The sequence below is a fragment of the Antechinus flavipes genome, chromosome 3 (genome assembly GCF_016432865.1).
Source record: "Antechinus flavipes isolate AdamAnt ecotype Samford, QLD, Australia chromosome 3, AdamAnt_v2, whole genome shotgun sequence".
NCBI lineage: Eukaryota > Metazoa > Chordata > Mammalia > Dasyuromorphia > Dasyuridae > Antechinus > Antechinus flavipes.
The window spans coordinates 61038045-61064182 of record NC_067400.1 but is presented as its reverse complement, the minus strand read 5'-3'; the positions used below and the strand labels follow the sequence as shown (position 1 = coordinate 61064182).

At 37.1% G+C, this 26138-nt stretch overlaps 1 protein-coding gene across 3 annotated transcripts in view; it reads right to left on the bottom strand.

The window, feature by feature from the left end:
- EPHA4 (EPH receptor A4) overlaps positions 1-8009 on the bottom strand; it is a 167109-nt gene extending 159100 nt beyond the window's left edge. Inside the window, exons 1-2 of one of the 3 annotated variants that reach the window (XM_051983470.1) lie at positions 5000-8009; positions 1822-1889 (exon numbers count right to left, since the gene is read on the bottom strand). In XM_051983470.1, coding sequence (XP_051839430.1) covers positions 1822-1889; positions 5000-5090 — 159 coding nt within the window. In that variant the 5' untranslated portion in view covers positions 5091-8009. The remainder of the gene's footprint in view (positions 1-1821; positions 1890-4999) is intronic. The other 2 variants (XM_051983469.1, XM_051983467.1) reach the window with 2 other exon arrangements.
- Positions 8010-26138: the final 18129 nt, after the last annotated feature.

Sequence of the window (26138 nt, the reverse complement as noted above, 5' to 3'; positions counted from 1 at the left end):
TTGTCACTAACTTTCTTGAAGTAGGCTACATGTACAGGGATTTAGTAAAATGTCAGGTCCCACATAAAACTATAGCCATTCCCTCCTCAAACTAGAAAATAGCTTTCAATAAGGAAAATCTGGCAAATGAACATGATTAATAACTCACTGACACCTTCCATCTTCAATTTTACTGGTAGTTTTCATATATTTTAATCTACAGAGAAGTACCCCACTGCAGCCGGAGAAAGCCTGTGTGAATCAGTGACCTTTCCAGGGTATAGGATTAACAAGAAGCCTGACTCTCACTGAGATAAAGCTGTACCTTTCTCCACTGTCAAAGAATGAGGGCAATTGCCTACAATCAACAGTGAATACAGCCTGTCTACACTGCCAGAGACCTGCCAATCACAACGTCCCTTAAAAAAAAAATGATTTTGAGGCATCTAATTTTTTTCTACACAAAACTACTGAAAACCGTAGTCAAGTTCGGACAAAAAAATTTTTAAAAACCCAACCAAACAACAAAAACAAACAAGAAAACAACAACAAAAAATACACAATGAGGCAAACTAATTTTATAGTATTATTTGACACAGATGGCCAAGTCAAATTTCTGCTAGCATAAGAGTTTTTAAAAGGCAGCTTAAATTTCTTCAGCTCTACTAACCATGTCTTTGCCTTATTTTTGGAAAGAGAACATGTTCACCTGTAATAGTTCCTATAAATCTTTTTTCCTTATAAATCACTCAAGTGTTTATTCAGCTCATGGGTATGTGGCACCATACTGGGTAACTAGTTCTTGTATTTTGCTTAATAAAGCCTCTTAATCTCGAAACCCCATTATTTTCAATCAGCGAATCTTAGTCACAGAATACTAAAGGTGCAAGTCAGGGTCATTTGTTTAATTTCTAAAGGATTTGAGAGTTATTTTAATTTGGCAGGAGCAAGATGCACAATGCTGACATATTTCAAAGACTGTTTCCTAGGACTAATAATTAAGGGGGGGATGGGGAGAGAGGAGACATGTTGTCATTTGCCTATTTTCATTTCTTACATCTTCAGATGCAGGCAGTGATCGGCAAGTGCTACATATACTGAGACAAATTAACAGTGAATATTTGCACTTTCGAAGATGAGGTCTCTCCTACTTAACCAGCCATCCCAATCCCTTCGACCTTAGACTAGAAATTCTCTAACTTTCCACATTCGGCAGAAACAATACCCAAACCCAAGCTGTTGGGATGTTTCTTTTGAAGACAAGGGATGCAACTGGCAGGAGTCAGATAGCTTTCTCAGAGTGTACAGGAAAACAGCAGTGATTGGAGGTTGTGATATGGAGGTATGAAGCTTTCACAGTATGTATCCTCAGAATTGGACTTGCTTGCATGCTGTAAGACCTGCCTTCTCCCTCCTTTATCTTTATTGATTCATTTTCTTAATCTGGAAATAACACAATTGCTCCACAGTTAACCCCTGTAAGGTCTTTCACGGCTATAACAGAAATAGGCATAGATTCCAATTTGGTCCCTAGATCATGTTTCTTGTCAGTATTTTAGTTTTAAATAGGCATCTAAGTCCATGCCTCAACCAATCTCCTAATTTTGAAACCCTTTTCTGCCCTTTTGGTTTCTAGTTCTTCCATGACAGAGTTATCCAGGGGGAGTATAGGATTTCTTCAACAAAGCCTAATTCACTTCATAGGCCATGGAGGAAATCTGACCTCCTCACCACAATCAACAATAATCGAGCCATTAGGGCTCTCCAGAAACTTACTAATCACTCTTTAAAAAAAAAAAAAAAAAAAAAGCTCTTTTGATCAGCTACCCATTCAGAACTTACCCCTCCTTCCAAAGGGCTGGCTATCCACCCAAGCTCTCCCTGAACCGATCTGGAATCCAATAAGGTAACTGCAGAAAAACAAAGCAAAATAGATTAATTTCCAATCACTAAAAGCCAATACTACAGAAACTATTTGCTTGAGTGTTTCCATATGTGAGGAGGGTAAGCACATCCAACTCTGATCTAAACCCAAACTTTGTTTCACTTATGTAAATAATCATTATTCACTTGATCTTCTCCCCCCCTTTAAATCTGTAGGTTTTTATTTATTTAACTTGCCTAGCAGTTAAAATTCCTTCCAAGGACTCTGTTAATCCACTTGGTTTTAAAGATAAATGCAGAATTCAAAATAAAATGAGAAGACAATATGGGGCAATTAAACTCCAGAGTAAAATATGCAGATATCTATGAATGGCATTGGATGGAATTATATTTATTTTCACAAGTTTCAGGTGACTATATAACCTAAAACTGCCTGGCAAAGTCATAATTGAATTCTTTATGAGTTTCCCCCAAGGATCATAAAAGACTAAGGATTCTTTTTTTTTTTTTTTTATTGGTTGATTGAGTTTATTTTTCCCTTTTCTATGATCCTTTTCTGTTTATCACAACTAAACCTATATGGCATTAATGTTCGATAAGCTGATTTTTAAAAATAGCAAAGTTTCAAAGGAAAGATGCCTGATGTGTTCTAGAATCATAGCCAAGTATGGAGAATAACATAGTCTATGGTCTCTTGGTGGAGACGGTTTGATGTTTCCTTTCACACCTCTGAAGAGAATTCGAGTTTTGAATTTTAGGTATATATAGTAGTATCTAATGGATTTGATATGCTTCTGTCATCGTAACTTGGAACTGCAAACCAGGATGCTATGAGACCACATAAGTATGAAAGACGTCCTTTTTTGGGAACAGCTAAGGTCATTTATCTTTATGACATTGAGAATCCAAATGAATTCCTAATCCTCTATCTTTATTCCCTTCCCCATAGTCCCTGATGATCTGGAGGCCCAAAGATCCACTAAAAATGAACCAATGGTATATTAACTTGATCAGCAAGGCCAACCAGAACGGGGTGAGGGGTAACAATTCCCCGGAATGGGTATGATGAATCCCTCCTTACTCCAACACCGCCCCCTTCCCATTATTCTGAATTCTTTCCTCCCCAGTAGTTCCCCCCCTTCCCAATCCATCTAGTTATAACCAGTATTTCTCTTCCTTTTCTTCTTATGGAGAGATTGAAATCTCTAATATGATTTTTTAAAATTGTAACCGCTATCCTCCACCCCCCGGCAGCGACACCCCTACCACAGCACCTAGTATATCCCTCCACCCTTCCCCCACCTCCGTATCTTTCTTCTCTCCCCAGAGAAAAGCAGGCAACATCCATTTGGATTAATGTAAGGTGGATTAAGGAAACAAAGGGAACAATGCGACCCAATTTACAAAAAAAAAAAAAAAAAAAAGTGGGGGGGGGGGAAAGAGAGGGTAAAAGGGGAGAAAAGGAAACGTGATGAGAATCAAAAGAAGGAACAAAATGAATTTATTGAAAAAAATAAGGGGAGGGCGCGTTAGAGAGGGAGGAGACATCCTGGCTTTTCCTTACTGCGGCTACGTCGGTGGGTTTTGGCTACAGCTATTTCACCCCAGCTCTAAGTTTAGATTCTCTAGCCACCCTAGCCCCATGGCTCCCCTTCCTTTCCCCCACAAATAAAGAAAGAAAGAAAGAAAAGAAAAGAAATCAAAAGGAGGAAAGGGGCTCTGCGTTTGGTAACAAACAGAAGTCTCCCGGGACGGACTATTAAGTTCACGAAGTAGCAGAGCGAGCGCACAGGGCCTGATGATTATCTCCTGCCTATCCCTCTGTAAAGGACTCCCCGCCGCCCACACCTGACAAGGTAACTGAAGACAGTAGGCCCCGGGTGATCTGGGGGACGGAGATGAGCAAGGACCATCTTATCTCCCCCATAGACAGTCTTTCTCTGTAGTCAGGTATGTGTATATCTCTCATCTCCAGCCTCTCTAGTTTTGGATATCGTCTGTTCCTACATTAAGTGGATGAAACTACGTTTTTTTTTTTTTTTTTTTTTTTTTTTTTTAGCCCCATCTCCCTTTGTAAGGAGAAATATATAAATTGGATCGGAATGCGCAGAAAGACTAGATATAGACAGATAAATAGATAGATAGATAGTGGATAGGTATAGATATAATGGTCACACACACACACACACACACACACACACACACACACACCCCTTCTCTACTGCCTCTCTGGTTAAGAAATGAGCCTAATAAATTAACCCAGTTTCTCGGACCGCACAGATGCGCTCGTTCCAGACGCTCTGAGAATGAGCGGAGAAAAAGCTCTGTCCTTAGCTGTCTAAAGCTTTTATTTCGGAACTAAGACGCCACCTCCAGGGACGCTCGCAGGGAGGGCCGCAAAGGGAAACCCTACAATCTGTTGGATTGCAACTTGCTTCTCTTTCCCCGAGAGCGGTAAGGATTATATTAACCGAGGAATGGGAGAGCTCCCGGACTGCCAGTGACAGGAGCGCATCCAGGATTGTAGAGTCACGTCCCTGAAAAATCAGGTCACTAACACCCTGGCTGGCGCAGCAGCCGCGATCCTGCTGCAAACCTGCAGCCTTATTTCTCGGGTTTAAGAAATTAAAGAAAATAGCTGAGAGAAGGGATGGTGTAGTAAAATAACAAACTTTAAGACTCTGGGAGCAAGGGATGAAGTCTCAGAAGAAATAGGATCCACCACCCCACCCCGCTCCAGCCGCTGGACTTGATCTCTCTCCCACCACTAACTCGCGATCCTTTGCAGAACTCCACTTTAGGATCTGCGTTGCGCTGAATTACACCGCTCTCAGGTTCCCGGGAGCCTGTCCCGTCCCCTGGAGACACTGGTCCGCGGATGCTAATGAACTTTGGCCCCTCTCACTAAACTTGGACAGACTTGCAGCTTGCATCCATCGTGGCACCCGCGGCGCCCACCTGGATCGCCTGAATCTTTCATCTTTCCTCTTCTCCGGCTTGCACCACCCCTGTCCATCCCATACAGCTAAGAGGATGGCGCACACTCGGACCCCGGATCCAAGATCTCCGGAATAGCCGGGAAAAAGCATCGTCTATCCTCCCGTCCGTCCTCAGCGCGCACCCAGCAAACCCTTACCTTCGTTGGCAGGATATATCCTAGAACCGGTGACACCATTGCAAATTCCAAACAGAAACGAAAAGAGGATGAAATAGAAAATCCCAGCCATGATTTTGTCGATGCAGCGCCGCTCTTGCCTGTTCTATCCCAGTGGAATAAATGCTTAAGTTAGGAGTGCAGCGGGCTGTAGACATTGCCAAGGAGGCGGAGAGCAGTGACGTCAGGCCGCCAGTCTGAAGGGATCGGCCAATCGCGAGGGAGATCGCTCCGCTTCGTCTCCGCCCCGGCCCCCTGCTTAAAGTCCGCACTTCTCGGGTTTCCTCCCGCTTTTGCATTTTGCCGGGTGCTTGTCTCTGCAGCGGGAGATGCCGACGTATTGGGGACTCTCCGCCTCCGGAGCTGCTTCTATAATCTGGAGTATCAATCCTGTCCTCTAGCTAGCTCATTTCGGCTAGAGGGTGAGGATGGTGGAGTATAAATGGCTGGGGGCCGGGGACATCTTTAAGATCCTCCAGCTCTTGGGTCCTCAGTCACTAACTACCTAAAATAGGAGTCAAAACCCCGCGAGTACGAAAAAGGGAGCTGTTGGTCTTGAAAATGGTGTCTTAATTGAAGAGGAAGAAGAGTAGGGGCCCACTTCCACCAATAAAATGAGGTCCCTGAAAAATGTTTTATATTTTCATGCCCTCTCACCACCACCACCACCACCATCCCTTTATACCTAGCTCTTCCTTGATGTTTCTTTTCTACGTGGTCCTTTCAATTTGCTGAGTTTAAAACAGATCTAGGACTTGTGTTAGGGGATAAACGAACAGTTCTCACCTCTCCTTTACAATTCAATAACCTTTTCTTCCACACACTACCTTTTCTCTGAAGGGCTCTATCTCATCTAACCAGTTAAGGAAAGAGTCAGAAACGGGGACGACGATTACCTTCTAAGTATCGATAATGGGGTGCAGGGGGCGAGAGGGGGTGCTTCAGGGTGATTAAAAGAATAGGATAAAATTCAAAGATATATAGGAAACCGACTATTACCCGCCTGTGTTTGGCAGTGCTCTACCTCTTTCGCCTCCTTTTCTCAGGTGAAGTTCCAGGAAAATGAATTAACAACAGAGAAAAGGGAGAGTCAGCAGTCCCCCTAATCTACATGATTTGAGAATAAAGAAATGCAAAAACCTGGATCCTCTGAATGAAGATGCTGGTGTACATGAAAGGGTCAGGTTTCAAAGACTAAATTCTCTTACCCTACTCCACCCTCTCATCACCCAATCACTTTTTAAAAGGAAAAAAAAAAAAAAAAAAGGAAAGTCTTTCTGTCTGGGGAGAAAGTCCTCTGAGGGATTTCTTCTGTTTCCTTAAAAAAAGTACCTGGCACATTTCAACGCGGTGACAAGGTCGAGATCACATAAGTATTGTCCATTGATTCCACTTCCCAGCGCCAATTTTTCTTGGCCTGTTTTTGGAGGATGGAGAAGGGTCGGGGTTAGTGGGGGTAGGGCACGCATGGAGGGCAAGATCTGGGGATGCATTAACTTTCCAGGATTTTTCGCAGTTATGTTTCTTTTCTCTCTGTCTCCTCCTCTAGCTGCCCCTCCTCCTTTTTCTTTTTCTTTTTTTTTTCCCTCAGGGATTTCCTCCGGAGCTTAAAAAACAGTCACCGCTAACCCCCGGAGGGCAGCAGCCCTGGGTGCTGGCTTAGGTTCTAGCCCGAGCGGCTGCGGCTCATTTTAAACCAATAGCGCCACCTTCTGGGAAAATACAGACCCAGGCGGCGAGAGCGGGCGAAGTGAGTGAAGTGAAAAGAGGAAAAGGGGAGGAGGCGGGGGTCCAGACAAAGACGTCAGTGTGACAAATCAATGGAGAAGGAAGGGTCTTTCGCTCCAGGAGGGCATCTTTCTGCCCCACAACCTTCCGCCGCAATCTGTACAGCCCAGGGCCCCAAGAAAAGCTTATAATAATAACGGGCAAGCATTTGAAGGAGAAACTCAACGAAATGAAAAAAGGAGGATTCGTTCCGAGTGGCAGCTAGCTATTCTCTTTTTAAAGTGTGATCTCTACATGTGAATGGGGAGAGGGGCAGCACGCAGAGAAAGGAGAGCGAGCCAGCTAGAGCCTGCCTTGTTTCAGCGTCTGGCTAAACCTTTAGGGGCTGAAATCCTTGGACAGCCCCTTTCCACTGAAGCAGCCTCGGTTTCCCGTGGAGAGTCATATACGAGCCCACTTGCTCTAAAGACCTGCTGCCCCATCCCCTTCCTCTCCCTTCTTGAGCTGGCATGGAATAGAGATTGGCTCTGTGTATTCAGCTAGCCAAGGGTAGGTTGGAGAAAGGGGTTTATATTCCAGTGACCTTCAAATCTAGTTGCTCTGATTATTAATTTCATTGTTAGAGGGGAAATAAATACCAACTTTAAGCAAAGAAAAAGCCTTTTAGAAAAGCTTTCTTGGGGAAAAACATTTCTGGGTTCCCTTAAACTCCCTCCAAGGTTTGGGGGACAAAGATAATGGATTTTCCTGGGCTCACTCAACATTAACCAACACTAGATTTTTTTTCCAACGGTTGTGTGCTATCTCTCCTGATGAGCATTGCTATTTTTGCCTATGTGTATTTGTTTGAAGTGGGCCATAGGCGCCTGCCTGAATCCTTAAAAAATCAGGGAAATTTCTCAAACATGTATTGATTTTTAGGAATATGCTCCCAGAATATTAAAGGAAGCCTTTCCAGTCACAGCTGCCTGAAACCAATGCATCATTTAACTATGATACACTGAGTGACTTTTTTCGTTTTCTGATTCTTTTTTCATTTTGAAGTCCCATCACAGCTTAATAATTTGAAGGGCCAAGAGCCCTGCCTGGAAGAAGATCTGGAACATAACTACTCCTCTTTGAAACAGCTTTGTGCTTGAGGTCAGAAATCAGCTGCTTAAAATTCCCCTGTATATTGCTGCATTGTTCCAATGCAGAAAAAAAAAAGTGCTTTAACAGCCAGACTCCTAAAAATAGGGCAAGAAAGAAGATGGGAGACTTGGATTGGTCAGAGTTTAGTCCACTAGCAATTCAGAATTCCTGATTTATCAGAAAGGAAATGACCACAGGTGTTGAAAGAGGTGTAAATGTATCTACCCATCATGGTCCTAGTGATATAATAAATGACTGTACTTCTTGTAAAAAAAAAAAAAATACTTGAGTTCTTCTACTCTTTAAATGATTTTCTTTTCTCTCTATAAACACTGGCCAGATATATACACTGCCAGAAAATTGTTTGACACTTTAGATTCATCTTTGTAACAAGGTCAAATGTACTTTAAAGTTCACTTAATGGCAAAAGAAAGTAAAAGATGCCAAAATGTAAAATATGTCCTTTGTTTTAAATGTTTCCCAGATCCTAACTTAAAGTCCTATCTTAAAGCCTTGTAATATACACTAACCCAAGGCTGCTTTAACTTCTAAAAATGTTTTATTATGATTTAAAGCCTAGTTTAATAAATATATTTCGAACAGTACTATGTATCCCAATGATCTACATTGTAAGACTAGAAGGGAAAGTGCATTTGATCCATGGCTTATTAATAGAACAATGAAAATGAAATTTGTTCAGTGTTGATCAATGAATGAAAAACATGGGACTTTAAATAATTTCCCTATTAACAGTCTCTTAAACAAAAACAATGTCCAATGGGAAAAGAAAAAAAAATATTTGATTAATCTTGATTCTTCATGTCTCCATAGCAAAAGGTCATTTCCTAAAGCCCAAATATCAAAAGCATTCTTCTTACCTCTGCTGTAGGAGGGGAAGATGTTTTCTTCCACCTACAAATAAACTCTCAAATTACTTCTTTCCACTGATTTGTGGAAACCCAATCTTTCTATAACCATTATATAAAATGGACCTGTCAAAAAATTCCAAGACTGGAAATTTCACCATTCTTGTTGTTGTTGTTGTTGTTGTTGTCGTCATCCTCCTCCTCCTCCTCCTCTTCCTCCTCCTCCTCCTCTTTCTCCTCTTCCTCCTCTTCCTTCTTCACCTCTTCCTCCTCGTCCTCCTCCTCCTCTTCCTCCTACTCTTCCTCCTCTTCCTCCTCCTCCTCTTCCTCCTCTTCTTCTTCCTCCTCTTCCTCTTCCTCCTTTTCCTCCTCTTCCTCTTCCTCCTCCTCCTTCTCCTCCTCCTCCTCTTCTTCCTCCTCTTTCTTTACCTTTTCCTTTTCCTCTCTCTTCTTCTTCTTCTTCTTCTTCTTCTTCTTCTTCTTCTTCTTCTTCTTCTTCTTCTTCTTCTTCTTCTTCTTCTTCTTTCTTCTTCTTCTTCTTTCTTCTTCTTCTTTCTTTTTGAATGGAGGAAAGATTTATTTTACATTCTTACAAGAATGGGTGACTGGGTGCCTAGATAAACAGACACACCTTTGGGACTCCAAATGCAGCTTTTATTTCTTGTCCTGAAGCACAACCCCTGATTCCTCATTAATTGGATGTTACAGAAGTTACATGTCATGAATTTCCATTCCACATTACATAACCAGTCTTTGCTCCCAAGGAGTTTATATTCTAGAAGGGGGAAGGATAACAGACGAGGGCTAAGGGCAAAGAACAAAAAATTCTTTTTAAATCTCAGGCTACCTCCCCAGATTACAAAAGTCAATTTCTGCCCTCAAGGAGTTTACATTCTTTTGGTAGATAACCTCCACCCTTGATATCCTTCTGGGTTTCAGTTTTCTAATTTGTTTCATTTCTCCAATTTAATTTTCATAATTGTGGAGAACAATTGTTGGTCCATTTCTCACAATTTCCCCTTTTTTTCTTTTTAATAATTTGATTTCCATATTTTTTCAAATCCCTCAGATTTGGCTAATTTTTACATCGCACTTCATAATAAAAGTCTATTAATCTCTTCATAGATCTCATTAAACAGGATGGATAATTAATCTCTGAATTCTCTGTTAATTCTTCTGATAGGGCTGTACAAAAAGTGAAATTACTTCCAATTGTAACACATGTTCCTCTTCTTCCTGCCAATAACCTTTCTAGAGTCATCCTATTTTCCCATGTAGTTCTCCTAGTGGCCTTCTAACTACTCTGCTATTCCCTTCTCTGCCTCTCTAGTGTAACTTATCCAATAATATTTACTCATCAGAGTAGGAATGACCCAAATTCAGAACTAGATTTCTAATCTTTAATTCATCAACTACTGGCCTTGACTTAATTCTTCCTGATTCATGGAATGTCAGGTTAAAGGAATAGCCAATTGGGTCAGTGCACAGGTGCTCACTCAGTTCCTGGGCCAAACAGATTTGAGAGTGCTTAGGGTATGCTCATCCGAGAAATTGCCAGAGCTACCCTCAGTTATGCTCCAAACTTGGTAGCTTCTACATGCTTCTACAATTCCTAGATTTTAGAATCTTTCACACTACTATGAGAGGCAAGCTGATTGATATCCAGATATAAGGGACTGATACAAAACATTGCAATTCTTCCCAAGAATGATAGTTTGGGAACAGGAGAATGTTCTTCCATACTTAAAAAGAAATGGTAGTAGCTGGACATGGGACATTCTTCATTTCAGTCTTTCTTTCAGTGTATGTATGTATGCTATTGGAAAGCAATGTCCCACCTTTGATTAAGACTGACCTTAACTATAAAGGTGTCCCAAAAGTCTTAGTGTCTTTTCAAACTATTAGAGCTTAATATGCCTTTATCACTTTTAAAATCATTACCTTTCTATTTTCATTAAGTTTACAAACAGACACCTAACATTCTGCAACCTAGAGCTTGTTTTTTAGGTAGTCAAAATTAGGAGATCTGAATTCTAGTTGGAGCCTGCCACCATCTGACTAAAAAAGAGCTTTCTTTCTATAATCTTAAGCAGTCTCAGGATGTCATTAAACCAATACCTTATTTTCTTCAGGAACTGCTAAATGATGGAGTGGATAAAGGAGTGCCCTTACAGGGAGGACCCGAGTTTAGATCTTTTCTTAAACATTGACTAACTCTGTGACACCAGGTAAGACACTTCACCTATGAGCTAGAGAAGGAGATGGCAAACTATTCTGATATCTGCCCAAGAAAACCTCAAATGGGGTCATGAAGAATCAACCATGACTAATGGACTAAAACAATTTTTTTCTTCTTCATAGTAATTCTTTTTTTCAAAGAACTCTCACTGAAATGGACCTCCAAATTGTACCCTACACAGTATCCTTTCTAAAATATCCAACCTTGTGACCTTTGCTGAAAGACTTCTAGTGAGAGGGAGCCCAGTACCTCATAAAGCAGCCCAGTAAACTTCTCCATTAATCCAATTTTTGTACATTTTTTTTCTTTCCAACAAATACAAACCTTTGTTACTTCCATTTGTCACTCCAACTCTGATTTTGAGATTTGGAGACAAATAGAACAAGTCTAGTGCTGTTCTTCCATGGTAACCCTTCAAATACTGAAGACAATGAATCTGAATGGTTTCCCTTCTAAGGTTATCTTACTTAAAAGTTTACAAAGGTCTTTCCTCAACATAACTTTTTGATATACCTGGTGAGTATGAGTATTCATATCCCAGTTTTAGAGTTAAGGAAAGAAAGGATCAAAATATTTAAATGGCTTCCCTGGAGATGTTGTGTTCAGTACTTTTTTTTTTCAGTTGCATTGAAACTTTAGATTCTACTTGAGGTTTTCTTGGCAATAATTCTAGAGTATTTCCTTCTCCAGATGAGGAAACTAAGGTAAGCATGTTAAATAATTTGTCCTGAATCACACAGCTAGTACATTTTTGAGACTGGATTTGAATTTGAAAAGATAATCTTCCTGACTCCAGGCTTGGCACTCTATGCACTGTGATAGCTAACTTTCTGAAGTTATAGTCAATGTCTTCAAAATCCAGGGTTTGACCACAAAGTTTCCTAATTCCAAATCCAGTATTCTTTCTATTATACTCCCATTGCTTCTCTTCTATTAAAAAACATGGAGGTGAGAAGAAGGAGATCTCTAAGGTTTCTTACAACTCTGGAATTCAAGGAATCATTTTTCCAAAGAAAAGGAGCTTGTTTTAAAATGGTGAAGTATCTGGGTACTCCTAAATCAAGTGATCCCAATAGCCATATTGGTAGTCATGTAGTCATCTGAGATTGGTATAGCTCACTTCATCAGATAAAACATTCAGGGACCATGGAATCAGGACTGGTCAAAGCCCAGGGTTCATAAGCTTGCTGTAGGATCTAGAAATGGAAAGAACTACGGAGATCATCCAGTCCAATGTTTTCAATTCAAAGATGAAGAAACTCAGTCTTTTTTTCCCCAGAATGCTACCATAAATGTTTGTTGAGGATAATAAAGCCTGTTGCAATGTTTATTCCTTTATGTTAAGGTTTTGAACCTTACTGACATGGAAATACCCTAAGAGTGAGACACTTAAATGGAGTTAAGTTCTTAGGCATATTGAAGGATCTGACATTAGATTTTGATAAGTCATGGGGTGAAAGTATGACAGCAAAGAGGATTGGAGATGGGGGTTGAGGAGAAGGGGCAACTTCTCAGGGAAGGAGAAGGGAAACACTGCAAAGAGCTGGAGGCAACTGAACACAATTTTACTTTGGACTGATTCTAAGAACAACTAAACACACGGCATGAATTCAGTTTAGAGAGAGCCAAGAACTCGAAATTCTTAGAATTATTTAAAAGCTTTCCTTAGCTCTCTTTGACCCCTTTGGATTTTGTAGAGACTTCGCTCCTTTCTTCGGGAAGACATAGGGACCAATCTAACCTGACATCCTATTGCATAACAGTATGTTTTAAGACTTAGAACGGTCTTTTATGAATGAAAGCCATGCTTTTAATGAAGGGTGGTAAAGTCTTAATTGGAGCCTTGCATGCATAATACCTGGCAGAATCAAAACCAAGGATAGCCATGTGGGGGTACAATGCATTCATTTGCACTAATTTAAAATACCAGTACTAGACTCTTGATTAGACACTGGTCTTAAATTTAAAGATATGGCTACAGTGATTGTTAGATTTACTGGGAGAACTATTAAAACTGTGTTAATTTACCATGAAAACAAATATCAAAGTGGATTTGTATTATAGGAATCCAGTGATATCTAAAGATGTTTTTCTTTTCTTTTTTAAAAAGTTTTTTTTTTCCTGAAATAAAGAAAATTATCAAGACTAAGTACCAATTCATGAATACTTGGGGAGGAGCTTTCCAAGTCTTTTCAGAAAGAAGAATAATTGCAACTGAATCTTAGAAGAGAGATGGAGGGGGGGGAGATTATAACAATAAAAATAATTTATGACATTCCATAATGAAGTTGGAAGCTCTTCTTTTTCCTTTTTTTTAATTACTTCATGCAGTCTTTATGAAGCATTTATTTTTTTTTACAAATGTTTATTTTGAAACTTCAAAAACCAACATCTAAAATGATACCTGATACATTTTTTACTTAATTGCTTTTTTTCCCAATTACATGTAAAGATAGTTCACACTTTGATTTTTGTAAGATTTAAGGTTTCAGATTTCTCTTTCTTCCCTCTCTTCTTACTCCCCTCTCTAACACAGCAAACAAACTGACCAAGGTTATACATGCACAATATACTTGTAGTGTTTCATATTAGCTATATAGTGAAAGGAAACTCAGAGAAGAGAAAAAAATATGAGAGGAAAAAAATTAAGAGTATGTTTTGATCTGCATTTAGTCTTCATAGTTCTTTCTATGGCATTTTCCATTTCAAAGTGTACTGGAATTGTCTTGAATTACTGTATTGTTGGGAAGAACTAAGTCTATCATAATTGATCATCACACAGTATTGCTATTCCTGTGTACAATGTTCTGGTTTTGCTTACTTCATTTAGTATCAGTTCATGTAAATCTTTCCGAATTTTTTCTGTAGTTCACCAGCTCATTTTTTATAGAACAATAGTATTCTGTTACATTCATATATCACAGCTTATTCAACTACTCCCGAACTGATGGGCTAAATTTCTAATTCCTTGCTACCACAAAAAGAGCTGCTACGAATATTTTTGTATATGTGGATTTTTTCCCCTTTTTTGTGATCTCTTCGGGATATAGACACAGTAGTAGTATTACTGAATCAAAGGGTATGCACAGTTTTATATAGCGCTTTGGGCATAGTTCCAAATTGTCCTCCAGAATGGAGATGGATTAGTTCACAACTCCATCGATAATGCATTAGTGTCCCAGTTTGACCATATTTCCTCCAACATTTAACATTTCCTTTTTCTAGTGTATTTTTAGGAACAAAAGCAATCCTTTAAGGAATTTTATAAATTGTAAAGTCTAACTTTTGAAATGATACATTTTCTTAATTACATAGCAAGTAGAGAATAGAGAGAGGTTTTTTTGTTTGTTTGTTTGTTTGTTTTCCCCTTCACAAAAAGGGAATTCTCCTTCCTGGACAATTTGCCTTAAATAAAAAAGGTGTGCTCAGTTAAATTCTCACAGATTATAATATTATTATTTTACATTAGAAACTTCCCATTTTCCATTAGCTACTTCCTAAAAGTTCACTATAAATTCATGAAAACTTGTCCAAAGCAAGTAAACTCATCCAATGAAATACAAAAGCAACATTTCTTTCATGGTGTTCCTGAGATTGGTTTATATAACACATTATTTCTGTGGAATTCAAAGTATCCAAACAGTGTTTGAGGCAGTAAATTAGTTACCTAGCTAGCTCTTGAGCAGCTAGGTGTTCTCAATGGATAGATTGCTGATAGAGTCAGAAAGATCTGATTCCAATATATCTTTGAACACTTATTAGCTTTGTGATCCTAAGCAAGTCACTTAATTTCCATTTATTTAATCCATTGAAAAATGCAATGGCAAATTCCTCTGGTATCTTTTCCAAGAAAACTCATCTACATTATTATGATCCATGGGATTATGAAGAATTGGACATGACTAAACAACAACAAAAAGACAGTGTTTAACTTGGTAGTATTTGTTTTAATCATAAAATGATGAGACATGTACAAAATGGCACCATTCAGTGATCTTGAGAAAAAACATATTTGGTCAGTGATCTTGAGAAAAAATATATTTGGTCACCAAAGAACTTTATGGTTCTTTGCCCCATCTGCCTCTAAATCTACCTTTGTCCCCTAACACAAACAGGAATGCATTTGAATGGAATTGATGAACATGAATTTTGGAAACTAGTTTTTCTTAGAATTTGAATCTGTCCACATGACAATCATTATTACCATTTATGTCTCACATTAATATTTAAAAACTATTTTCCTCATAGTATCCCTGGGAGGCAAGTAGTAGTGACAAGTATTATTTTTTTGCATCACAAGCAAAGAAACTGACTCTCTGAGAAGTAACTTACCTATACTCCCACAGTACAACAAACTGGGATTTGAACTTGTTGTTCCAGTTCCAGGATTCATTCTTTCTCTACCATCTTGTATCCACAAAGTACATAAAAAAAGAGTTATTTGAAGTAGAAGAGGATGGGGAATATAACTCGGCCAATAACCAATTGTTTGATTGAATTGAACGGTTCCTACACCCATCCTCATCACACACACATGTAAAATTTCTCCTATAAGTTTAAATGGTTTTGTTTGTGTGTGGTGTGGTGTGTGTGTGTGTGTGTGTGTGTGTGTGTGTGTGTGTGTGTGTGTAGCTTTATTTCTTTATGGGGGGTTGGAGGGAGAATGGATTATCACTTTAGCTGGCATATGGAGAAAAGGGCTACTATTGTTTATTAAAGAGTGGTCACAGGAAGAACTAACCCTTTAAAACCACCTCCTATAGATGAGTTCTGGCTGATTATGAGGCCTGCTTAAGTCAGGTTTGGGCAAGTCTTCTATGAAGAACATTTATATAATATAAACATTTCAAATCAACAATCTGAATTCATTCCTCATGATGATACTCAAGTGAATTGGGAACAGGGGACAGGCTGGATAGACAGCTGTCCAGTCTATAGTAGTCAGGGACATTTTTATGTCACTCTAAAAAAATTCATTTTTTTAACAACAGAAGATTCTACTCCCCACAGCATACAGATGTTTATTTTGTAATATATCTAGCTGCATGTGTTATAGCAAATCTCTAAATATCTGGTGGACAGTAACACAAACGGGGTGTTATTTTCAAACCCTGCCTGGGGCAAATAAATGTCTTGTCCTGCCTGCACATTGCTGATATTTCTATTTTCCTGGTTTTATATTACTGAAACACTTCCATCAACCTTGCCTTACACAGCCTTGTCTTTAAAAAAAAAAAAAAGTAAGCTTCTCTAAGGGCTAGAGAGAGTTTTTTCCGACACTCAAGCCTAAAAGCTCAGATGTGTGATAGTAACCTGCCTATTTACATTATGGTGGCCATGTATCCATAATCATTTAACTTGGACAGAAACTAATCCAGTAGATACTATTAGATGGTAAGCTTAATGTTACTCGGTAATGCATGACCAAGTTTCCTCTGCTTGTCTCATTATGTCCTCATTGAAAAGTTTTACAGTGTTCACTAAAATTATCACAATTTAAAATACTTTGCTAAATGTCCATATTGCCTAACAGCTCAGCATGGCTGAGTTGCTGAGTGAATAGATTAAAAATGTAGAAAGCAAATGAACTGAACAAGGAAATGTGGGATGCTTGATATCTTCTGGGTTCTACGAGTTTCTATAAGCCTATTACATTATTTTGTAAAATAATTTTAGGTTGCATAGCTCAAATATGCCATCTATTCATTTATTTGGGGGAGACCAAAAAAGAAAAAATAGATTGGAAGTGAGATTAACATGAAAATGATTACATTTGTTTTCCACACATCAAATGACCCAGACCATCGAGTTTAGAAGCTTTCCAAAGAATGATAGTTTTAGGACCTTCACTTGGCTGGATTCTGATTTAATCTATTTAGCCCTCTATTTTTTTCTGGTCCACCTACTCATGTCTGTCCATCTCCTGAGAAGCTTTTTTGCTGTCAGTCAAGTGACAGCCTTGGATGGAAGCTTTGTGTTGTATAGGCCTCCCGAGGCCCAGCAGTACATTTAGGTTGAGGAAGGAGGGGGAGGGAGGGCATCTGTTGGATCCAGCCGCTTCCTTTAATATGCAATGCTCTGGAAAAGCTGGGGATGGATGAGGGGTAGTGGGAGCTCCTTCCCAAGCTGTTTTTACACACATACACACACACACAATTTCAAATGCACAAATATACACACATACACACACATACACAAACATATCTAAATTCCCACAGCCTCAGCTCTTAACCAAAATTCAGAATTGAGGTAAAATGACCCTAGGAAGTTGAGTATTCTATAGTCTAATAGTCTTATCATAAGGAAAAAGAGCACACAAGATGTACTTTAATGGAGGTAGTCAGAAGAGAATAAATAATCTTAAGTTTCTTTCCTAGTTTGGATATTCTTAAGTAGCTAATTTTTTTCTTATCAGAGACTGACAGATTCTTAGCTGACCCATAAGTATGTACTTTGCTAATAAAATTACTTGGGAACTTTTATTGTTAAACATATAAAATCAGCTATAAGCATTGGGGACTTTAAAAAGATTTCACCCTGCTCAAGTAAATGCATTTCTATGGGGAAATGATTATTTTCTAGGCTATAAAATCACACCATAAAGACACTGAAATTTGTTGGTTACAATTGATTGCTACTTTGAAATGATTATTAGTAAAATCAGAAGTTTGGTTTTTAGGAGATGAAGCTGCTAATTTAAGACCTAGATATATTCTGAATTGTTCTGTTCTCATCTGGTGCCTTTCTCATTCTGATTATAATATTCTTTGGCAATTTGACATTATTTCTTAATGATTGGAGCAAATTTTTAATTTGGCAAAGATTTAAATGATTATATAAGAATCTGGAAAAGCAGCATGGTGGATGAATAAGTTGTTAGATTTGGAACTAAGAAGATCTGAGTTCAAATAGTGCCACATATTTATTAGCTATGTGACTTAGAGCAAGATATTTGGCATCTTTGTGGCTCAAGACCAAGCTAATAAACCATAGATACTAAGATTCTCTATGTATATAAATGAATTATTAAAGGACAAACTCCAAATATCTACTAAAATCAGTAGGAACACTTATCCAGTCTAGAGAAAAACAATGATTTCCAAATCTCAGACTTTAGAAAGGAACATGTCACCACCAAAAATAATTTTTTTAAATATGATCTGAGTTTGTAATATTTTATTTTCTGCTTTATTAAGATAAGAAAAACAATGGATTTTAGCTAGACTATTTTGGGAAAGGAAAATGTAAAAGCAAATTAAAGATCAAACAGGACAAAAATCACATATTGATTTGAATTATTATTGTAATTTGTTGTCTTATGAACAAATCAAAAGTAATAAATGGAAATGTCGATCTCTGCAATATGGTAGGAAGCATAATTCCTTGTGACAGTTGGGTCTCTTCATATGGCCCAGCAAAAGGCAAATTGTGTTTCTCTCTGGCAGAATTCAGCCAATAAACCTGTACAAATAACTTTATAGCCCTGGAGTTTATTTGGGATGTTAGCACAGATGCTTGACGAGCCAATGAGGAATGTTTGGCAAATGTTTGATTCCCCCAATTACTTAAAGCTGCTGAAGCTAAAGTATTTCATTTATGAGTTTTGGTTTTGGTTTTTGTTTTTCCTTTTGGTGACTATTCTTAATCCTCAGAAGTTTTGTTCTTTCTTGATACATAGGTTATATTAAGTTATTGAACTCAACAGCAAAGTAAAATAAAATAAGAAATTTCCAGTATTTTTAAAAATCACTTATACTGAGACAAATATCCAATAAAAATATTACAGAATATAATATTTGCATGTTTTTAACCTTTTATACAAACTGTAATAAATAAAATAATTATAAAACCTTAATTAATATATGAAAATGCCAGAAAGTTTTTAATTGATGACAATAAAGCCATGTCACTGATCTTAAGCAGTGTGAAGAGACAGCTTATTTTTCAAACTATATATTTTCCAGAAACTATCTTGGGAATGTGTGTGTGTTTTTTTTTTTTTAATTTCCATTTCATCTAGTAAAACACATGCATAATTTAACCTTAGTATCACTTAGATTCCAACTTTTTTGAAAGTTGATTAATTTTTGATTCATTTTAAAAAATTATGACACTGCTGAGAATAAATACTGTGCTCAAAATTTATATGTTCAAGTCCTGGAAATTCTCAATAAATTACACTTGGTGGTATATTGAAGTTGCCTTTTAGTGAGTTATCTTCTTACTAAAACAATGCCAAGAATAATGTCAGAATCACGAGGATCCAATTTGTGTTGATTTGGTAGATTTCAATGCAAAAGTGTGCCTGGAGATTATTTGCACAAATATGACACAAGTCAAAACATATCCAGAAAGACTCCCTGTCAGGCTATGAAGAGGTTTGTCATTTTCATGGAATATAAATTCTAAGTACGACACATTCTTGCTTTGTGATTCACAAAGAAGGAAAAAAATCTACATAAGAGAGAAAAAAAAAAAAAAAAAAAAAAAAAAAACAAAGGAGGACTGCTTGAATTAGCAAGGCTAAAAACAAGCTATTCAAAAAACCTTCATCTGTACAAACTGACCCTTTTTTATAGAGGAAAAACAAGTTACATATACTACTCTCTTCAACCACGTAAGTGAATGTTTTTTTAGTTTGTTTTCTTTCAATAGAAATGATTATTGTACATAAAGTGGATTTTTTGGGTAGTTGTCTTCTTAAAAATGAAACAATGAGAAAGATTGTTTGAATGACTGGTAATTTATTCCTCTATATAAATTGAAGTGTCTGTATATTATGGAGTTGTAAATGAATCAAAGGTGATATACTGAATTTCAGTTTAATTCAATCTCCTAAACAAATATTAAGTGCTTATAAGATTTAAAGTATGGTGCTAGGCACTGGGCAGACAAAAATAGACTAATCCTTGCCCTTTGAAAGCTTACATTCTATCTAGGAATACAACATGTAGACAAATACAAAATGTGTGTAAAGTAAATGTACTACTTTGGAGAGGAGGGCACAAACAGCTGGGAAAAGAAAAGGATGTGCTCAAATGCTTCACATAAGAACATAGTATCATGTATTTAGAGATTATCAAACCCAATTCCCTAATTTGAAAGTTGAGGAAAATGAAATTAAGTGAAAAATGAAGTGATTTACCCAGAGTCATGTAACTAGTAAATGTATCTGAAATGGTTGCAATTGAAGAATTTCTCAAGCTTTTTGTGGCCCTTTATTTCCAGATTTTCTCCATTTATGCTTCTCCAGTTTTAGATTAAGCCTTAAATTCTTCCTTGGTTAAACTGGTAGCTTTGTCATGGGATAGAATTGATCTTGAAGTCTGGAATAAAGATTATGCCAGTTCCTACTAAACTAGAAAGGCTTTGAGGATGGGCTCAAGGACAAACTATACCTGTTTTCTGAGGATTAACCTTGATAAGTATGGAGAAGCCTATCACCAAGATGGCAACAGGTTGCCAGATTTTTCAGACATAACCACTTTAGAAGACCAACTGCCAAGGTGCAGAAGGATTGCTCTCTCTGTTTTTGAAGAGAGTACCTGCAATCATAGAATCACAGATTTTTGGAGAATGCTTTCCCAAGCTTTCCTTTTTTCCCAAGACCCTCTGTCATTTGTTAAAATGATTGCTGTCTGAGCCATTCATTCCTGTAGTCTTGATGATTAGCTTAGATTACCACACAATTGTTTGGTCAGTGCTATGGCAAAATGAATGATTTGGTTGTACTACATTCAGTTTTTCCACAAAGTAGAGACACAGGAATAGTTTTACTCTCGCCTCTGTCTTTGTATGTTTAGAGATAGAAGGTAAGCTCATCCAATCCTCTCATTTTTTAAGAGGAGGAAAGTGGGAGTCACAAATTATATGCATTTTCTCATTTATCCTCATAACAACCCTGGGAAGTATATTCTTCCTTATATCATTCCACCAAAGGAGCAAATCAATAAGGTTAGATGACTTGCTCAAGTCATACCATAAGCCATAGTATTTATTATGTGATTCAGTTATTGTTCATTCATTTCATTCATTTACTCATTTGTTTCTTTGTGATTTGTGATTCCATTATTGTAGGGTGCTTCCCAGAGTAGAAACTTCCTTCACAGATTGGAAATTTTCTGTCTTATAGTTTTAGAGAATTTCCTAGACACTATGAGCCTAAATGACTTGCCTAATATCAGATTGTCAGGCAGAACTTAAATATTGGAATCTTACTGACCCCAAGGCCTGTACCCTCTCCATTAGGCCATATTGTCTCTCTGCCTTTTGATATGAGGAACTAATTATCTAGCTATAGATCATCCACTTTAGATTATCCATATTTTAGATTATCTTCTGCCATTTGTCAACCTCTGGTTGATCTGGAAAGCAGAAAGCAAAAGGAAATGAAACTCAAATCAGTCAATTGAGCTATTTACTTATGTCTAGTTTGAAAAATAAAATAAAATTTTAAAAGTATCAGGCAAGATATTGAAATTATTGAACAAAATGAAATTTGGAGACTGATTTTATTCCTCTCTTCATTTTCAACAATCACAAACAACTCAAAATGGATAAACTTTAATGAATATCCTTAGGATAAAAAGAAAATCTGTTTTTTCATGTTCAGATTTTATAGGCTCTTTTTAAAGTGATGATATTGTGTCCATTATGTCCAAGGTTTGTTTTCTTTTTTATTTTAAACATATTTCCACATTTATCATGCTGCACAAGAAAAATTGATCAAAAGGGAAAAAAATGAGAAAGAAAAAAAAAAAACAAACAAACAACAATGATGAAAATACTGTTGGTAATGCACATGCAATCCCCATAATCATCTCTCTGGATACAGATGGCTCTTTCCATCACAAGTCTATTGGAATTGGTCTGAATCAAGGTTTTCTTTTCTAATGACCCTCAGGATTAGGTCTAATGTCTCACTGTACCTGGGAACTCTTCTCTGGTATCCAAAATCAGCCTGGTCTCCCCATTCCAGTCAGAACCAGCAATAATCCAATGCTAGATTGGGCTTCCACAAACCAAAGAAGACTGAAATTCAATTGTTTGGCTTCCCTAACTCTGAATAGTTTAGACATGAATCTATATAATTTGAATAGCACATGATTGATCCTAAGTTTTTTGTTTTATATATACATGCATATATACATACATATGTATATGTATGTGTGTATATATACATATATATATATATGCACATACTTGTTATTATTGTTGTTGAGTTATTTCACCTTTGGTTTTCTTGGCAAAGATACTTTGTTATTTTGTTATTTCCTTCTTCAACTCATTTTATAGATAAAGAAACTGAGGCACAGTGGATTAAGTGATTTGTCCAGGTCACACAGCTAGTAAATGTCTGAGACCAGATTTGAACTCTGTCTTCCTGAAATATCCTTCCAAGACAGGCACTTTATCCACTTTGCCACCTAGCTGCCCCCTCCCCATGCTTACACACACACACACACACACACACACACACACACACACACACACACGTGTTTCCAAGATAGCTGTCTTTTACATAGAACTTGAAGTTTGTAATTTTCTTTACAGATATTTGTTCCTCAAATCAAAATAGCCTTGGAAGATAGGTGATATTATTATCTCCATTGTACAGTTGAAGAAACCAAGGCAGGCAGAAACTGGGTGATTTGCCTATGATCACATAGCTAGTGAGCTGAATTTGAATTCAAGTTTTCTTGACTCTAAGCTTAGCCCTTTATCCACTACATCATTTTCTACTTTGCCTCTCAATAATTTATGCTGTTGTCCTTAAATGCTAATTTCTTGTGTTTTAGAGTGTTACACTTTGATAGGCACCTTCATTTTAATATATGAAACCTGGAAATCATCCATATTCTCCATTTTGTTACTGTCTGGCTCCTAAGACACAGAGAATCTGGAAGTCTATGTTTGCTGGGAATTAGGGGCATTCCTCCAATTTGATTATAGAGTGCATATTCACCACACTCGTAGACTGCCTTAAAATTTGTGTGTAAATCAGTTTCAAAACCCTAAATCTCTTTCCCCCCATTGCCTTTCATGATAATTTCAGCAAAGCTTTAAAAGGGTCTCACAGCCACTAGTCTGCCAATCAGCTGTCTGTGTTCCCACCTATCATCTGTCACAGGCACAAACATGGTTACTGTGAATATAGGCATCTGATCATCACCCTCTCATATAGCAATGAATCCTCTTGCAAAAAAAAAAAATGCATCTCATCAGTGGTCTGCCTGTTTTGTAAACTAGGATTTTGTGAACTATATTATTAGCAGCCCTCACCTGAAATAATGTATTTTCTTTGAATCCAAATTCTTTGTAACCCAGGCTGTTTTTCTAAGTACATAAAATGTGATCTGCAATTTCTACTGTTTCTGCAATTTTCTTCTAAGCATATATCAGTCCGGACCACATGCTCCCTTCCCCCATATCATAATAATGAACCATGTATCCCATATATAGCTTTAAAAAGTTGGGGGAGGGGACCAAACAATCTAATTTAATAGTCATATGGAAAGATTTTATTTTGAATAAAGAACACTCAGCTTGGAGTCCACTTCCTAGAATCAGTTCTACCACCCACTAGCATTATAATTTTGAGCAATTACACTTACTGTCTCCAACCCTCAGTTTTCCTATCTCAAAAAGGAATAGGTGGGAATAATTGATCTCCTGGCTATCTCTAAAATTCCATCATTCTAATGCAAGCAGCTTCTCAATAGTGGGAAATGTCCTTTTTTATTGGAAGAATTTAGTGATAAACATAAATGCATTGCTCTTTTGAATTTGGTATAAAATTCTTAAAAACAAAGCAAACACTGGAAATGACACATGCATCTTTTAAAATGTATGTATAAAATATATAAGCTACAATGTCAGTGCAAAATAGAAATCAATAGAAATATATAATATTACTTTGTAATTTTGTTCCACCCATAAATGAAATAGTGCAACCTCTGTTTTCCAAATATATGTGATCCCAAACCTAAGACAGGACATTTCTGTAAAGCTCTACATATTTAATTTTTGCAACAGTGTCTACTTCTATTGCTGCATGTTTATGAATGCATAGTTCTCAGTGTTATAAGGTCTTCATAAATAAATCAACCTTCTTAGATCGGCATGTGTCGAATAACAAGGCAGCAGCCACCCCAGCAGATGGATGCATTTTTAATTAGTCAATCAGTTGCTGTCCTTTGGTTTGGGAATTCTCTTGCCAGTTTTAACAAAATATTTCAAAAGGCTGGGAGAAAATAAAGGCAATCTCAAAATCTCAGGTTCCCTAAAAGAATCCTGTCTCTCAATACTTTGATAAGTTATTCATTTGGGTTTTAGATAGTTATAAACTAAATTTAACTCTATCGGATAAGGGAAAAAAATAAAAGTAAATTGAGGGAGGGAGATTGTAATGAATGAAATTATTGTCAGTGACCTGTTTGCTTGGATTTTGTTTTGATCTAAAATCAGTTGAGCAGGCCTGTACAATTCAAATTAATTCAAGCTTCTTCTGTAATTTGGTAGGAAAAGAATCTTCCATTATGGTGCTGTTTTAAATTTGCATTATTCTGTCCCATAAATTTAGAAGAAGCTTTTGCAAAATTGACTATACCAAAATGGGAAAGAAAATAATATTCATGCAAGAAAGTTAAATTTAAAATTGGGATTGGTGGGTTAAAAGTGGTAGAGTATATATTGAGTTTTTCTTGATATTTTAGTGATTGTTTTTTTTTTGAAGAAAAAACTATCCCTATCCATCCATCTACCCATTCATATGTACATATATATACATAAAGAAAAATAGAGAATTGAGGATAATTATCTATATAATTAAGGCACTAAACACCTTTATCTGAAGTATACAGATAATTGAAATAATTTTGCTTACCTCATTTCATCACTTCTCATTTTGTGTATAGATTAACTCCAAGGTACCATGAATCTTCCCAAAACATAAATAAAATGTGGCAAAAGTATGGCTTCACAACCATTGGCTTATAAAAGATTGAACCCTTTCAGTGGATTGGAAGCTCAATATAAGTCACCAGAGTGATTTGAGAGCCCCAAATCTAATGTAGTCTTCATTAGTGTTGAAGACAAAGGAGACAGTAAACCAAATTTGTTCTCCTCTGGTGAGAACACATTGGGAATGTTATGTCCAATTCTGGGTGTCACATGTTAGGAGGCATCTTAACCAGAGGATAGTACTGGAGGCAAAAAGAAAGATAGTCCTTGTTCTTGAGAAACTTATAGTCTGGTGGGAAAAACAATATGTAAACTACTACCTGCACAGATATCATCAGCATAAACTGAAAATAATTAGTAGTAAAGGGCCTTGGGTTAATATCATATGAAAATTTGTTGAAGGGACTCCCATAAAAGAAAAGAAAATTAGGAAGAACATGATAACTATAAAATAAGTATTAAAAGGATTTCCATGTAGAAGATAAATAGGTTTATTCTGCTCCTTATAGAATAGCTGGAAGTGGGAGGTGAGGAAAGAGGATTTAGGCTTGAGAAGAAAAGCATTCTAATTTTCCCAAAATGGATTGGGTAGCATTAGGAGCTAGGGGGTTTCCATTCTCAAGAGTCCTTAGGTTAGAAGATCACTTGTTAACTTTTTGCCAAATAGATTCTTTGTTCAGGTATAGATTGAAATTGGTTGTCTCTAAAACCCTTTCCAAATCTGAGATTCTGTGATTCTGACAGTTGATAATATTCCATGAAGGAGAAATGTATGTAGAAGTATTTCAAAATAAAATAACTAACATTTTGAGTGGTACTTGATACTATTAGTAAAACTATTTGTTTGGACAGTTTGTATAAACAAACAGAGATAAGATTGGAGATTGTGCTATAAACCAGATGATTAAAGATCTCAAATTAGATGAAAAAGTGTCTTATTTTTTAAGAAATAGTGAATCATTGAAGATTTTTTTAAAAATTTGAGTAGCTAATATGTATGTCAGTGTTCTGCGAAGATTAATCTGTCAGTGATATATTAGAAATACTGAAGAAGAAAAGATTATTTAAAAAATCATGTATAGAACAACCAGTTTGATACAATTTGAAAAGACAATGAGAAAGCCAGGGCAAATCATTTAGCCAACAGAAGAAAGGTTAGGACTAGATTGAGTTCTTTCTCCAGAGGTCATTATTG